A 15,869-nucleotide genomic window follows, 5' to 3' on the forward strand; every position below is an offset into this window, starting at 1 on the left:
AGGAAGAAAAATCCAAAAACACCAAAGTTAAATGTGAACTCCAAGAAGAGCAGACGAGACTCATTCAGGATCTGTCTGAACAGCTCACAAAGAAAGACGAGGAGCTGCAGTACCTGGATGCATCCCTGCAGGAGGCGCTACAGGAGAAAACTGGTCTAGAGAAACAACTCGAAGATGAGCGACAGAAGAACGCCGAACTTCAATATCAGGTCCTCAAAATGGCGGCTGAGCGAGAAATCCAGGACAAAGAGTTGAAAGAGCACTCTGATTTCGGACAGGACCTGCAAACGATTTTGCAGGAAGTGTCGGACGTTTTGGAGCCAAAGCCATGTCAAAACAGAACACAGATGGACAACGTTAAGAAAGATGATGAGAAATTCCAGAAAAGGACGGCTTTAAAAACCAACGGAACATTTAAATGGAACAGAAAAAAGACTGTGACATTTGCGAAAGGGACAGGACCAGGAACTGATGAAGGAAGACCCTGGAACCTGTGAAGGAGGAACTGATCCAGGATCATCACAAAAAGAGATTGAGAAAGATAACATCCATGAAAACAACAGTTCTGACTAAAAAGATCTATGTCATGGTTTTGATGCCAACATCACCTTTTAAACCCCACCCACAACTCCACCAAGAATACAAGGCCACTGTCCTGGTTTAGACCTGGCAAAAAATAAATAAATATATGTATATATATGTGTATGTATATATATATATATGTATATATATATATATATATGTGTGTGTATATATATAATTATTATTAAATCATTCTTTTCCGGCAAATAAACTGCTCCTAAGAGAAAATAAAGTTTTCAAAAACCCTTGAAAATCGGCACAAAGTGTATTTAGGCAAAAGTGATCAGTGCAGCTACGGGCCCTCGAGAAAGAACAGGAGAGCCCTGAGGAGTGTGTGTTTACATTTTTTATAGTGTATCAGTGTGAGTGTGTGTGTGTGTGCTCTCACGAACCCTACACAGTGAGGACCACCGCAGGCTTTAGACCAGTGGTTCTTCACCTTGTTGGAGGTTCTGAACCCCACCAGTTTCATCTGCACATTCACCGAACCCTTCTTTATTGAAAAATAAAATATAATTTTTTTCTAATTCAAGACATATGCATGTTTTACTGGTGCACAAAATGAACCGTGCATTAACATCACTGTGTTCAAAGAATAAAACCAATACAATGAACTCACAACAAATTACATACATACTTTTTTACAAAGACATGACCTTTTTTAATACCACCGCACTGAAATCATTTACATTTTTAACCTTATGTATTCCAATAATGAACTTATTGTATTTATACTATTTATTATTTTTAACATTTTAACACACACCCATCACCTCATTTCCATCAGGCCACAATAATAATTAATATTTACTGCAAATCAGTGACTTCTGCTGTCGCCTTTGAGAGACCAGTTCAGAAATGCAGGGCTTCACCTTGACAAGTGCCTCTCATGTCATTTTCACAGCAAAGTCTGTTCCTTTTCTTCATTTTTATGTCGTTTTGTTTTGATGCCGTTGGAACGGCTCATTTAAGTCGGGCAGTACTTCGATAAGCACATCAAAGGTGCATTTGTTGAATTGGGACATGTCCAGCGTGTGGAGACGCTCGCAGTCCACGAATCATATGAGTCGGGTGTGTGTCTTGACCTCCGCCGAACCCCTGAGACTGACTCACCGAACCCCTAGGGTTCCATCGAACCCTCAGGTTAAGAACCACTGGTTTATATGTTTATATTTTCATGTTTATATTTTTATATTTTCATGTTTATATTTTTATATTTTCATGTTTATATTTTTATATTTTCATGTTTATATGTTTATGTTTATATGTTTATGTTTATATGTTTATGTGAGGTTAAGGTTAACTGAAAGAAAAATGATAATCTGGGAGGTATTTTCAAAGACTATGTAAAGATCCCAGTCTGTCCTGTTTGTGCCGTTTCCTCGTCTCTTCTGTGTCAGAACCTGGAGGTGGGCGGAGACTCAGGCTCCTCCCACACACACCTGCAACTAATCAGCAAACAAGCTGCACCTGGAGGACGAAGAGCCAGGACCTGACACTCAGCTCCAGATCCACAGAGGGATGGCTCTTGGCTTGTCTCATGTTTTTGCTCTTTGTGACTCTTTTGGATGTTTTTTACTCCTCGTCTGACTCCGCCCCCTGGACCCGCTCAGCTCCTCTGTCTCCGACCCAGCTCTCCACGACTGGTACAAATCTGACACCCTCTGACCCAGTCCAGTCCAGCTCGTCTCTGACCTCAGCAAACACCGGCTCTCAGCTCACTGATCCATCTCCTCCATTTGCAAATTAAATAAACTGTTCCCTGAGTTCTGTCTCTTTGGTCCGTCAGTCGTCACAATCGACCAAAAAAAAAAAAAATCATATCTGAAGAAGTGGTGCTGAAAACCTGAGCGTCTCCTTTTTTTAACATCACGTTTCGTCACTTCAGACAATTTACTCTGAGCTCAGGGTCCAGTCTGAACGTCTAATATTCCAGATTATGTGATTATGTTTATTTAATTTTGACCCTGTTCATTTGACTAAAACACATAAGATCATCATTATATTTAAGATTTTACAAACAAAAAAACTAAACCCCTGATGATTGTATGAAGATTCTATAACGTGACGTCCACGTAGAACAAAACTCCAATGTCACAGATTAATATTTGGCAAATCAAAAGAAAAACTACCTATATTTAGTTGAAATCATTTTTAAAGTGTCAGAAAAATATGTTTGTGAGTAAAATGTGAATCAGTGTGAATTTGTCAGGAGAGGAGGAGGAGGACAAGAGGACAAGAGGACAAGAGGACAAGAGGACAGGAGGACAAGAGGACAAGAGGACAGGAGGACAAGAGGACAGGAGGACAAGAGGACAAGAGGACAGGAGGACAAGAGGACAAGAGGACAGGAGGACAAGAGGACAGGAGGACAGGAGGACAAGAGGACAGGAGGACAGGAGGACAGGAGGACAAGAGGACAGGAGGACAGGAGGACAAGAGGACAGGAGGACAGGAGGACAGGAGGACAAGAGGACAAGAGGACAGGAGGACAAGAGGACAAGAGGACAGGAGGACAGGAGGACAAGAGGACAGGAGGACAGGAGGACAGGAGGACAAGAGGACAGGAGGACAGGAGGACAAGAGGACAGGAGGACAGGAGGACAGGAGGACAAGAGGACAGGAGGACAGGAGGACAGGAGGACAGGAGGACAGGAGGACAAGAGGACAGGAGGACAGGAGGACAAGAGGACAGGAGGACAGGAGGACAGGAGGACAAGAGGACAGGAGGACAGGAGGACAAGAGGACAGGAGGACAGGAGGACAAGAGGACAGGAGGACAGGAGGACAGGAGGACAAGAGGACAAGAGGACAGGAGGACAGGAGGACAGGAGGACAAGAGGACAGGAGGACAGGAGGACAAGAGGACAGGAGGACAGGAGGACAGGAGGACAGGAGGACAAGAGGACAGGAGGACAGGAGGACAAGAGGACAGGAGGACAGGAGGACAGGAGGGCAGGAGGACAAGAGGACAGGAGGACAAGAGGACAGGAGGACAAGAGGACAGGAGGACAGGAGGACAAGAGGACAAGAGGACAGGAGGACAGGAGGACAGGAGGACAAGAGGACAGGAGGACAGGAGGACAGGAGGACAAGAGGACAGGAGGACAAGAGGACAGGAGGACAAGAGGACAGGAGGACAGGAGGACAGGAGGACAGGAGGACAAGAGGACAGGAGGACAGGAGGACAAGAGGACAGGAGGACAGGAGGACAGGAGGACAAGAGGACAGGAGGACAGGAGGGCAGGAGGGCAGGAGGACAAGAGGACAGGAGGACAGGAGGACAGGAGGACAGGAGGACAAGAGGACAGGAGGACAGGAGGACAGGAGGACAAGAGGACAAGAGGACAGGAGGACAGGAGGACAAGAGGACAGGAGGACAGGAGGACAGGAGGACAGGAGGACAGGAGGACAAGAGGACAAGAGGACAGGAGGACAGGAGGACAGGAGGACAGGAGGACAAGAGGACAGGAGGACAGGAGGACAGGAGGACAAGAGGACAAGAGGACAAGAGGACAGGAGGACAGGAGGACAAGAGGACAAGAGGACAGGAGGACAGGAGGACAAGAGGACAAGAGGACAGGAGGACAGGAGGACAAGAGGACAGGAGGACAGGAGGACAGGAGGACAAGAGGACAGGAGGACAAGAGGACAAGAGGACAAGAGGACAGGAGGACAGGAGGACAGGAGGACAGGAGGACAAGAGGACAGGAGGACAGGAGGACAGGAGGACAGGAGGACAAGAGGACAGGAGGACAGGAGGACAAGAGGACAAGAGGACAAGAGGACAGGAGGACAGGAGGACAGGAGGACAAGAGGACAAGAGGACAGGAGGACAGGAGGACAGGAGGACAGGAGGACAAGAGGACAAGAGGACAAGAGGACAAGAGGACAGGAGGGGAGAAAGTCCAGTGCCCCTCCCAGAGACTCAGGGGTCGTGTCCTCTCACTGCTGTTTGGCCCAAAAACGACACGACAGTGAGAGACATGTCCCTGACCCGAGGACACGGGGACACGACCCTCATGGGGGTGAGTTCCACCACGAGGAGCACCTCTCTGCACCGGCCCCTCACTGCTCCTCCACAGGGGGTGGGTCCAGGGGAGGACGGCCCCACGTCGCTCCTACCACCGGGTGCTCACTGAGGAGCACCCGGCCTGACTCCAGGATGAGACTCTGGTAACGACAATCCAGCGACTGACCTGTTTTTATCATCACCACTGAGACATCTGTGTCCAAAACACTTCAGGTCTAACACAGTGGACCTGTCTGTGGGGACAGGCTCTGTGGGGACAGGCTCTGTGGGGACAGGCTCTGTGGGGACAGGCCCTGTCCACTGTATGAATGTTAAATGTCCTCATGATAAACACAGAGGACGAGTGTCTCCAAACAGAATGTCCCGTCAGAGCCTGGAGCGTCCTCCTGATGAAACAGGAGACAGAGACAGAGACAGAGACAGATTTGTAATAAATATAAATAAAAACACAAATGGAAAGTGTCCGGTTACAGTTTGACCTCATAAAAGGACGTTTATGAGACATGAGGAGACGGTAACTTCCCCTTTAAATATTCCGCATAAATCAGTGCAGTTTTCGAGCTAAATTAATTTCAAAATGTCAAACTGTCACGAGTCGAGCTCTTTCATAAACGTCCTCACAGTGACGCAGGTTTATGAGAAACAGCCTAAAAGAGACGCACACGTGAAGACGCCCGGTCCTGTGTGCGGATAATGTCACACACTCGGCTCAATTTAATTTACCAACTCAGTGAAACGCTCCATCAAATCAAAAGGACGGTGAAACATGGCGGCGGAACACGGCGGTGCCCTTGACGCTCGGCCCGAAGCTCGCGTGTTTTTATGGACGGCTGTAATTCATGTAGATTTATGTCGGGCCACTGCGGGTACAGGACGGGTACAGTGAGTGGGCGGGGTGAAAGGTCGACCCGGCGCGTATATAAAGACGTTTGACCGGACACAGACACGACCGGAGTTTAACCAGGACGACACCAACCAGATCCACTCTCTCCAAACGCAGCATGAACCATCTCGTGTCCTGGGCCCTTCTGCTGGTCAACGCCGGGTCACTGCTGGCTCATCCCATCACAGACTCTGCGGAGATGCCGTACCAAGGGCCAGGTAAGACCGACCCGGACGAACGAACGACACGAGACTGAAGAACGACTCGCCTCATCAATGTCCCACACGACGCTCTGATCTCTGCCATAACGTCGCTTCCTCAGACCTGGACTTGTGTTTCGTTTAGCCTGAGTTTTTCTCTCAAACTGAAAACACTCTGTTCCACCTTGTGATGTCATCATGTGGTGATACAGGAAGTGCTCCGCTGTGTTTTTAAACTCCACACACCTTCATTTATAGAATCGTTTGGATCATTTCAGCTCCTGGAAATCCTCGCAAATCTCGACTAAACTAAAGTTAAAGGAGCCGTTAACTTGAAAAGAAAAGAAAAAAAAAAGTCCCACTTGATGACATCACAAGGTGGAACAGAGCGTTTTGATCTTTGTAGATGTAACAGACTAATAATAAAGTGACTCAAACATGTGAATGAAACAAAACACAACTCCAGGTCTGTTTGTTAGAACATGGATTAAAGTGTTAAAGAGTTAATTTGATGTAATATTGGACGGACAAACTTAAATCAACTTAATAAACGATTGGTTCATTTGTTCCTTCAGGTTTTATTAAGTTGAAAATGTTATAAATTTAAGAAATGAATCAAACAAACTCAGATAAAACCAGGACTAAACCGGGACTGAACCAGGTCTTATTGTCAGAACCAGGTCTTTTACAGGACTAAAGGACTTAAAGGTGCATTATGTCATTTCTCACCTGCTTGTCTCCGTGGAGATGTTCCAAATTATGGCATTAAATTGTCACATTTTTATAAAGCTTCACTGTCGAGACTCAAAGCTTTTCCCCAACGACAGAGCAAGAACCATGGACACAGACTCTACCGACTGAGCCACAGTCGCCCTTTAAACTGAACTGAAGATGTCACCAAGTGCAGTTACAGGCGAGCTCTGTGGAGAGGCGAGCCCACTCACAGGAAAAATATTTTTGAGCAATAAAAACACAAGTGAATAAATGCAAGAAGGATATAATGCCCTACTGCGGAACATTCCAGACAAAGCAGTAACATCTCCATGGAGACGAGCAGAGGCTGATACATGCACCTTTGATTATTTGTTACCATGGCAACAAGTTCTGTCGTCGTGTCCTTAGGCAAGACACTTCACCCACATCGCCCAGTGTGAAAGTGGTGTGTGTGTGTGTGTGTGCGCATGTGTGTGTGTGTGTGTGTGTGTGGGGGGGATGATGGTGGAGGTGGAGGGGCCGATGGCGCAGATTGGCAGCCTCAGTTCTGTCAGTCTGCCCCAGGGCAGCTGTGGCTACAACAGCATCTAATCATCACCAAGTGAAATGAATGAATAATGACGACAGTGTAGAGCTTTATTATTATTAACATCTCACTCCTCAGTCTGTCTCACTCTTTCAGTTTCACTCCCTCAGCATCTCATTCCCTCAGCGCTTGTCCCCTCACTCTCTCAAACTCCCTCACGCTCTGAGCGTCTCACTCTCTGAGCGTCTCACTCTCTGAGCGTCTCACTCCCTGAGCGTCTCACTCCCTGAGCGTCTCACTCCCTGAGCGTCTCACTCCCTGAGTGTCTCACTCCTCAGTGCTTGTCTTATCAAGTTTTATGACTTTTAACTGTTAATACTACTGCTATTAATTATTTAATGTTTGCAAATGTCAATTGTAATGTCTTTTTTATGCTTATTACCTTTTCTGATTTATAATGTTTTTATATGTTTCTTCTGTGTCTGAGATTTCTCTGAAATGTAAAGTGCAATACAAATAAAATGTATTATTATTGTCTCCTCAGTGTCTCTGGAGGACCACGCTCTGGGACCTCTGGACGATCTGTCTCTGTCTCCAGAAGAGGCGGCGGCGGCGTTCAGACTGTCCACTCTGCTCCCGGTCGACAGCAGCAGAGACGGTCAGACACTTTCACTTTCACTTTCTTTTAACTTTGCAGCTGATGTCATCGATGCTAGCTGTAGGCACTGCTCCGTCTTGTTTCTTTTCAGTTTGTTTCAGATCATTTTAAAACTTTGCTGAAAGTGTTTTTATGTGTTCATTGTGTCACCATGGTAACTGCTGAACATTCCACCATAGGCATACATGTAGAACCCCACAATGTGATGTCACTGCAGAGGATCAATCGTCTGATTGGTCACATGACTGATCAGACTGATTGGATTGGCTCAGGACGGTCACATGATTCACTTTTCTGTTCCAGGCCAAACATTTGTGCATGAAATAAATGTTGTTTTGTTCAAATAAATATACAAAACTTAAAGATGCACTATGGAACTTTCCAGGTGCTTGTCTCATGGTGAGGTTACTGCATTGCCAGGATGGGAATGTTCCAGAGTACGGCATTAAACAGATTTTTTAAGGACGGTTTCACTTTCAGTATTTTTGATAAAACCTTAAAAAAAAAAAGTCTGACCTTCGTGTTGGAAAAGTGGCATCACACATTGATCTGTATAAATAAAGACGGGTTTAATGCCAGACTGCAGAACATTCCAGGCAGAGCAAGAGCATCTCCATGGAGACGACATGTTACACAGTCTCTTTATTGAATCATTGTGTTTGTGTGTCAGACCTGAGAGCAGCAGGACTCCTCCCCAGAGCTCTGAGCCGAGAGGTGAGTGTTTGTGTTTGACCTTTACCTGAGCTCCGCCCCTTGTGCCGAGCCCCGCCCCTTGTCCTAAGCTCCTCCCCTTGTGCCGCAGGCCGCCGTGTTCGGTCCACTGAGCCACGTCCTGGGCATCCGAAAACACTTCAGGAAGAGAGCGGGGACGGCCGACTGCTTCTGGAAATACTGCGTCTGAGATCTGAGCGGTCACTTCCCCTGGACACACACTGGACCACGTGTGTGTGAGCGTGTGTGAGCGTGTGTGTGCGAGCGTGTGTGTGTGTGTGTGTGTGTGTGGGTCGACACTACACCTGGGACGATACTGAAATTCTCCAAGATTCTCATGGCCAAAATAATTACAGTTAACAAGTAAATCATCATAAAAACAGTTTAAAAAGTTCTGGATCTGAATCATTTTAATTTTATGATTAAGTTTTATTTTTAAAAAACTTCTTCATATAATGTTTTTTGTTCTGAGTTAAAACAGAAAACATTGTGTAACAGTGTGTCATTTGGGGGCCCCTCTAACACACATGAATAAAAAAAGGGTCCAGTTCTGGGCCCTAAACCCTGCGGCTCAGGACGGCCCCTCTATCGCCCCCTGGTGGCTCTGGTGATGTAATGGCGATTATCTTTGTTGGCAAATATCACGACTTTTCATCACAATAAACGATGTTACGGTTGATCGTCTCATCCCTCGTGGACACGCACAGCCCGGACTCAACATTTCCACTTTAATCCTGTCAATATGATGTAAAATACTAAATAAAACATTAAAGTACATCCAGGTTCACTCTGTTTCATTTCAATAAAGAACAAACTGGAGCGTTTTGAGTCTAAACGTGTGAATGTGTCGATAAAGAACAAAATCACAAACAAAACCTTTGGTCAAGTTTTCTCAATTATTTCATTTTTTTTTATTATTTTACAGCAAAAAGAATATAAAGCATTCAGAAAACGTCTTCCATATTTTAAGGGCAATTCAAAATGTTTTGCATGGCTTCAGCGGCTGAAAACTCTTTTTTATTTTATCACTTTCCATCGAGTCAGTGACGCTTGTACATGCACAATTACAAAAATAAAACTTACAAAGAAGAAACAGGAAGAAAAGGGACAAAAGTATAACACACAAGGAAAACCCAGAGAAGATGGAAGTCTTTAAGGAGAGGGGGCGGGGCTTCGAACTAAATGAGGTCACATAACAGAGAAAGACAGAGATAGACAACTATAGGAGCGGAAAATAGAGCTAACGCTAGTTCACATGCAAAGTGTCAGGACCCGAGGCTCGAGCGGAGCAGGGCCTGCGTTTCTTTTACGGTTTTTGGAATCGATGAAAACGTGCAGTTTCGGTAAAGGGTGCCGTACATCTGCTGTCCTTAAATCTACTGAATGCTTGTCTTGCAGTTCTGGCATTTGCATAAGAGAAGAACACTACATCTGTCCGGTCTGTCGGCAGGTCCCCACGTCTCCACTGACTCTTTTATTGCTTCGTGTGTGAGTGGAACATGTCGAGCTGTGCCTGCGAGGAGTTTGAGAGGGTAAAAGAGGCGGAGCTAACGGGGTCGGCCCCGAGCTAACGGGGGCGGCCCCCAGCTAACCCGCCGGCTCCTTCGACAGTGGCAGTAAAACGAAGATTTGCAACTTTCATAAGCGTCTCTGGGGCTCCCTCTGTCACAGGAACTAAAGGCCCAGATAAAGCGGCAGAGACTCGGACCCGACGGGAAACAGTGAAAGTCAAATCATTTATATTAATGAGCGATAAATATATATATAAATATATAAATCTATAACGCCGCGTCAGGCTCCACTGGTGTGTGTAATGTGTGTGTAATGTTCTCCGGCACAAAGAGGAAATCACATTACACACATTCTTTCATTTGGACGTGAAATATTAGAATTTACCCCCGAGTTTGAGCAGATTAATGTTCCATCAGGAGCTCGTTCTTTTCCCTCCTCCTCGTTTGGACGCCTGAGTAAAACAGAGAGAATGTGTGTGTGTGTGAGTACATGTGTGTGTGAGTACGTGTGTGTGCATGAGTACATGTGTGTGAGTACATGTGTGCATGAGTACATGTGTGCGTGAGTACATGTGTGTGCATGAGTACATGTGTGTGTGAGTACGTGTGTGTGCATGAGTACATGTGTGTGAGTACATGTGTGTGTGCGTGTGCATGAGTAGGGGTGTGTGTGTGCGTGTGCATGAGTACATGTGTGTGTGTGTCTGCGTGAGTATGTGTGTGTGCACAACCCTGTCCTTGTGCATGTGTGTGTGTTTATGTGCATGTGTGTGTGTTTATGTGCATGTAGGGGTGTGTGTGTGTGTGTGTAGTAGACTGTAGTATATACATTATTGCGTGTACAGTCACATGTACAGTTGTGTGTAGTGTTGAGTGTGTAGTGGTGTGTACAATTGCTCGTGTAGTCACATGTACGGTGTGTGTATAGTGTGTATAGTTGTGTGTACAGTTGTGTGTATAGTTGTGTGTACAGTGTGTGTATAGTGTGTATAGTTGTGTGTACAGTGTTTGTATAGTTGTGTGTGTATAGTGTGTATAGTTGTGTGTACAGTGTTTGTATAGTTGTGTGTATAGTTGTGTGTACAGTGTGTGTGTATAGTGTGTATAGTTGTGTGTATGGTGTGTATAGTTGTGTGTACAGTGTTTGTATAGTTGTGTGTATAGTTGTGTGTACAGTTGTGTGTATAGTTGTGTGTATAGTGTGTGTATAGTAGTGTGTATAGTTGTGTGTACAGTTGTGTGTATAGTTGTGTGTACAGTTGTGTGTATAGTTGTGTGTATAGTTGTGTGTACAGTTGTGTGTATAGTTGTGTGTATAGTTGTGTGTACAGTGTGTATAGTTGTGTGTACAGTTGTGTGTAGTTGTGTTTATAGTGTGTGTACAGTGTGTATAGTTGTGTGTACAGTTGTGTGTATAGTTGTGTGTATAGTTGTGTGTACAGTGTGTATAGTTGTGTGTACAGTTGTGTGTAGTTGTGTTTATAGTGTGTGTACAGTGTGTATAGTTGTGTGTACAGTTGTGTGTATAGTTGTGTGTACAGTTGTGTGTACAGTTGTGTGTACAGTTGTGTGTATAGTGTGTATAGTTGTGTGTATTGTGTGTATAGTTGTGTGTACAGTGTGTATAGTTGTGTGTAGTTGTGTGTATAGTTGTGTGTATAGTTGTGTGTACAGTTGTGTATAGTTGTGTGTATTGTGTGTAGTTGTGTGTATAGTTGTGTGTACAGTGTGTATAGTTGTGTGTAGTTGTGTGTATAGTTGTGTGTACAGTTGTGTGTATAGTTGTGTATAGTTGTGTGTATTGTGTGTAGTTGTGTGTATAGTTGTGTGTACAGTGTGTATAGTTGTGTGTAGTTGTGTGTAGTTGTGTGTATAGTTGTGTGTACAGTGTGTATAGTTGTGTGTATAGTTGTGTGTAGTTGTGTGTATAGTTGTGTGTATTGTGTGTATAGTTGTGTGTATAGTTGTGTGTATAGTTGTGTGTATTGTGTGTAGTTGTGTGTATAGTTGTGTGTACAGTGTGTATAGTTGTGTGTATTGTGTGTATAGTTGTGTGTACAGTTGTGTGTAGTTGTGTGTATAGTTGTGTGTATAGTTGTGTGTACAGTGTGTACAGTTGTGTGTAGTTGTGTGTACAGTTGTGTGTATAGTTGTGTGTATAGTTGTGTGTACAGTGTGTATAGTTGTGTGTACAGTTGTGTGTATTGTGTGTATAGTTGTGTGTATAGTTGTGTCTTCGCTCTAGTTCCAGTCTGGACTGATTTACATCTAAATGAAAATGTAAAATAAAGACGAGGATTAAGCTTCGATCAGAGCGAGTCTGAGTCTGAGTCTGAGTCTGAGAGTCTGAGTCTTTGACTCTTTGAGTCTGAGTCTGTGAGTCTTGAGAGCCTGAGTGTCTGAGTCTTTGAGTCTGAGTCTTTGAGTCTGAGTCTTTGAGTCTGAGTCTTTGAGTCTCTGACTCTCTGAGTGGCGCTCCCTGTGTTCTGCAGTCACACAGTCACACGCGTGACACACGTCAAAGCAGCGTCGATCCGATTCTTCCGATTCTACCGATTCTAGGAAAATAAGCATGCTTTAGGTGCTCCAAAGTCACCAAGTTAACTATTTTACCCATGCAAGCATAATAGATCCTCCTCCTGTGCCTCCTTTGCATTGGCTCTGCATTCTGACCACAGCACTGAGGAAGAATGCCCCAACAAACCCCAGTAGTGGCATTTGTGACTCGAAAAGGCGGAAACAGAAGAACAGACTTAAGCAAACGAAGAGAAGCCTGTGGAAGCTGCAGTGGTGCTGGGTTTGAGTGATGCAGATATGAAGAGGCACTTTCTACAAAACGCGCAGGAGAACCTTTGTGACCAAATCACATGGAACTAAATCAATGAACAAACGCAGGTTTGCAGTGGCACTTGTCTGAATAATCCAATGGCGTCGCTTGGATCCAGAACACTTCCTGGTAGCTCTGCTACAGATATTACATGAATAATGCAGCAGCCGACAGGCACCAAACGAGCGGCTCCGGCGACGCTTTATAAACGGCCTTTAACGCGGAGCCCGGACGCCGGAGCCGCTCCGTGTTCACTGTGCTACACGTGCTCTCACCGTCGGGACAGTGAATACAAAGCATATTCAGGTTTGGCAGCCTTGAACAGGGATATTTCATAAAACACGTTAGAATACTGGAGTATGGCAGAGTCCGTGACAGTGATGAACAGTGAGGCTGGTGCTGGCGCCGCGGCCGAGGCTGCCGTTACAATCTTTAAGAAAACCACAGTAACAAATGACATTCCGTTTGAAATGACCGCAACATTAAAAGCTCAGAGGTTTTCAAAATAAATGCTCGGGTTTTTATGGCGATGTGATGATGGTGCAGTCTGTGATCCTTTTGTGTCCTACGAGTGCGAGTGTGGACTTCACTGATGATTATCTGTTCTGCAAAAATAACTGAACTCTTAAGCTCGTTAGCATTCACTTGGCACCATTGGCAAAAGATTCTTGGTAGCCCAAAATAAAGTAAATAAAAATAAAAAATGTAAACAGAAGTATTTTTAAGATAATCTGCAGACTTTTCCTAACTCTAAATACTGTATTTCTCATTTTTTCATATTGCAATAATATCATGCTTTAGCAAAACTGTTCTCAGGAACAATCCAAATAAAATAAAATTCTCTAATAGTGAAATACTTTTCATTTTACAGAGCGGAGCCACTACTGCTTTTGTTGTGTTTTCCCCATAACTCTTTTGTGTACGTCTCATGCACATCGCTCATTTAGATCCCAGATATTTACACTATATACAAACAGTACAACCGCACGTCTGAGGCATTCAAACAAAACTATACAAAGATTCTGTTTTTGTCGCGTACCAGTTTTTGACCCCTTTTTTAATGAATAAAATAATATATTTCTAAAATACAATCCCCTTTGGGTAAATGTTTTTTTCTACTCACTTTCAGCCTTCTTTATATACAGAAATTGCTCAATTGTCAAAAATATGGATTTGTCAAACCCCTAGTTTAGGACAAGCTTAGGGACCCCTCAAAGAATCTCTAAGACGTCAAGGCAATGTATGTGATCTCCCCCTTAAGGGTCTGAAGCGCTAAAAACAACACTTAAAATCCGCATGACAACACAAAAAATAGGCAAGTTTTTATCTGGGTTTGAGAAGAACAATATCCAATGAGTGAGCACTAAAACTGGAACCGAAACTGAAGTCAGAGGATAGGCTGAAAGACTAGACCAAAAGCACACGAGCAGACACTGTCCTCCCCGAGAAGTCATGCATTTTCTGGGAAGTATTTAACCACATAGAGTCTGGAGATACGGCTCACTAGCACATCGATGGGACAGGTACAGTGAACAGTGTGGAACTAATTCAAGTAATCGAGGGAAGCTGATATTTTTAAGGACAAAAAACGAAAACAAAAAAAGAAAAGAAAAGGTCAAACTAAATCCTGAACCTCCACATGTTTTGAGTGGTAAACCCCGACTACATTCATCATAGCTCTGCCCGTTGTGGACAGGCGGCTCGGGACAGATGTGAAGCTAAACAAGGTCATCGACAGAGTGATGCCAACGTGAGGCGGATCAACACATTTTGGTTTTTAAAAATAATCTTTAAAATGACAGACTGGAGCCCAGAGTGTCTTTGTTCCTATCCTCTGAGATCTGGTCTTCTCAGTCCCCTCTTCACATCATGTTTGCTTCCAATAAATTCTCCCAAAAAAAGATTCAAAATAAAAAAAAAAATCCATGACAAAAAAGTGCAAAAAATGCAGCAAAGCAAATGTCCAGCAGCCCACACATTAACCCTTAGAGTTCCGAGTCCCGTCGTGTGAAAAAATGCTGTTGTACACGTGAGATTAGTTGAAACCCTTAATAAGTTTATGAATCGCAGCCCCGAGACCCGATTTTGCCTTTGTAAAATGTCTGGGGCACGAACAAAAACAAAGTCAGGAGGATGTCACACTGCGAGGGGGCTCTTCGGAGGCGTCTCATGTTCCCTGGCCTTTTTCAATTCTTTCACCCTGAAACACAGAAGCAAACGAGCCCCCGTCAGCACAGCACGTATGAAACGCACGAGTCAAACAAAAACAGCACAAAAGCAGAAATCAGGAGGTCTCCAGGAAACTGTGGAGGGAAAATACAAGATTTAAGAGAAATAAAACAGGCAGTGTTAATTCTGTAGATCAGTGTTTTATTAAAATGCCTCGACCGCTGCTCTGCGGCGTGAGTGAAAATGAACAAATGAGTCTGTGGATGACCTATGACCTCTGACTGAACTCTAACCCTGCACAAGGAACATGCGTCACACGTGTGCACGGTTCAACCTGAGATCGATCTGATCTATGCTGGAGAACGCTCCGAGAAGAAGACAACGAGAAAGGACAGATGTGTGTGTGTGTAGGGGTGTGTGTGTATGTGTGCGTGTGTACATGTGTGTATGTGTGCATGTGCGTGTGTACATGTGTGTATGCGTGCATGTGCATGCTTCTGTCACACCGCGCTCACGTCTCTGGAGACATGACTCCATTAAAAGCCGCGGCGCCGTCGTCCCTTTGGGCAGAAGCTCCTGTTGTTTGTTTCCACTGTGACCTTTGAACTCTGACCTACATCTCAGGACGAGCTGCTCTGAGCTAAGCTAACGTTAGCGTCTGGTGTGTAGCACAGCGGAAGTGTAAACACAAGTGAACGTCCAAATCACACGCACACGTTTATGGGACAAACTGCATCAGTTGAGTTGACACGTCCATGTCGTGGTCTGAGGCGACGCTAAACCAGCCCCAGCTCAGTCGGACACATTAGCACAGCGTTAGCATGCCTAAAGATGGAGCATCACTCCACATGCAGCAGAGGAGAAGCCCCCTGTCCTCAGACTATCCACACAACCACAGCACAAAGAAAAGATGGACACTATTCCCCAGAAGAGACAGAGGAGCAGAGGTGCTGTTAAGTGTAGAAGAGACACCGTCATTCATCAGCGTTTGGTTAGTTTGACACTTCTAACTCTGAGCTTTCAGTCCACCTGTGGCTCCAGTTTGCAGCCTTCAT

The 15,869-nt window shown here is 44.8% G+C and overlaps 2 protein-coding genes and 2 long non-coding RNA genes across 5 annotated transcripts in view; 3 read left to right on the forward strand and 1 right to left on the reverse strand.

Moving 5' to 3' along the window:
• Positions 1–5,577: 5,577 nt before the first annotated feature.
• Positions 5,578–8,545, forward strand: uts2a (urotensin 2, alpha). Its single transcript, XM_033968951.2, has 4 exons — positions 5,578–5,716; positions 7,483–7,596; positions 8,267–8,310; positions 8,399–8,545. Exons 1-4 carry the CDS (start codon positions 5,617–5,619, stop codon positions 8,495–8,497), a joined length of 357 nt encoding a protein of 118 aa, XP_033824842.1. The 5' UTR covers positions 5,578–5,616; the 3' UTR covers positions 8,498–8,545.
• A 2,548-nt stretch (positions 8,546–11,093) lies between these two features.
• On the forward strand, positions 11,094–11,390 carry LOC129456370 (uncharacterized). The gene is made up of 3 exons (XR_008648727.1): positions 11,094–11,152; positions 11,204–11,263; positions 11,315–11,390. It is a non-coding gene; the product is annotated as an uncharacterized LOC129456370 (long non-coding RNA).
• A 49-nt stretch (positions 11,391–11,439) lies between these two features.
• Positions 11,440–11,882, forward strand: LOC129456369 (uncharacterized). Its single transcript, XR_008648726.1, has 3 exons — positions 11,440–11,504; positions 11,555–11,623; positions 11,654–11,882. It is a non-coding gene; the product is annotated as an uncharacterized LOC129456369 (long non-coding RNA).
• Positions 11,883–14,395: 2,513 nt separating this feature from the next.
• camta1a (calmodulin binding transcription activator 1a) overlaps positions 14,396–15,869 on the reverse strand; it is a 413,228-nt gene continuing 411,754 nt past the window's right edge. The window contains exon 24 of one of the 2 annotated variants that reach the window (XM_033969195.2): positions 14,396–14,845. In XM_033969195.2, the coding sequence (XP_033825086.1) occupies positions 14,813–14,845 (33 nt within the window). In that variant the 3' untranslated portion in view covers positions 14,396–14,812. Of the gene's footprint in view, positions 14,850–15,869 lie in introns of both variants that reach the window. The other variant, XM_033969200.2, reaches the window with a different exon arrangement.

Source organism: Periophthalmus magnuspinnatus, chromosome 7, assembly GCF_009829125.3.
Source record: "Periophthalmus magnuspinnatus isolate fPerMag1 chromosome 7, fPerMag1.2.pri, whole genome shotgun sequence".
Lineage (NCBI taxonomy): Eukaryota > Metazoa > Chordata > Actinopteri > Gobiiformes > Gobiidae > Periophthalmus > Periophthalmus magnuspinnatus.

What these genes read in the sequence shown, in the direction of transcription:
- uts2a (XM_033968951.2), top strand. Translation starts at nt 5,617, where the DNA reads ATGAACCATCTCGTGTCCTGGGCCCTTCTGCTGGTCAACGCCGGGTCA. An exon ending in GATGCCGTACCAAGGGCCAG is followed by an intron (nt 5,717 to 7,482) that starts GTAAGACCGACC and finishes TTGTCTCCTCAG; the next exon opens with TGTCTCTGGAGGACCACGCT. An exon ending in GGTCGACAGCAGCAGAGACG is followed by an intron (nt 7,597 to 8,266) that starts GTCAGACACTTT and finishes TTTGTGTGTCAG; the next exon opens with ACCTGAGAGCAGCAGGACTC.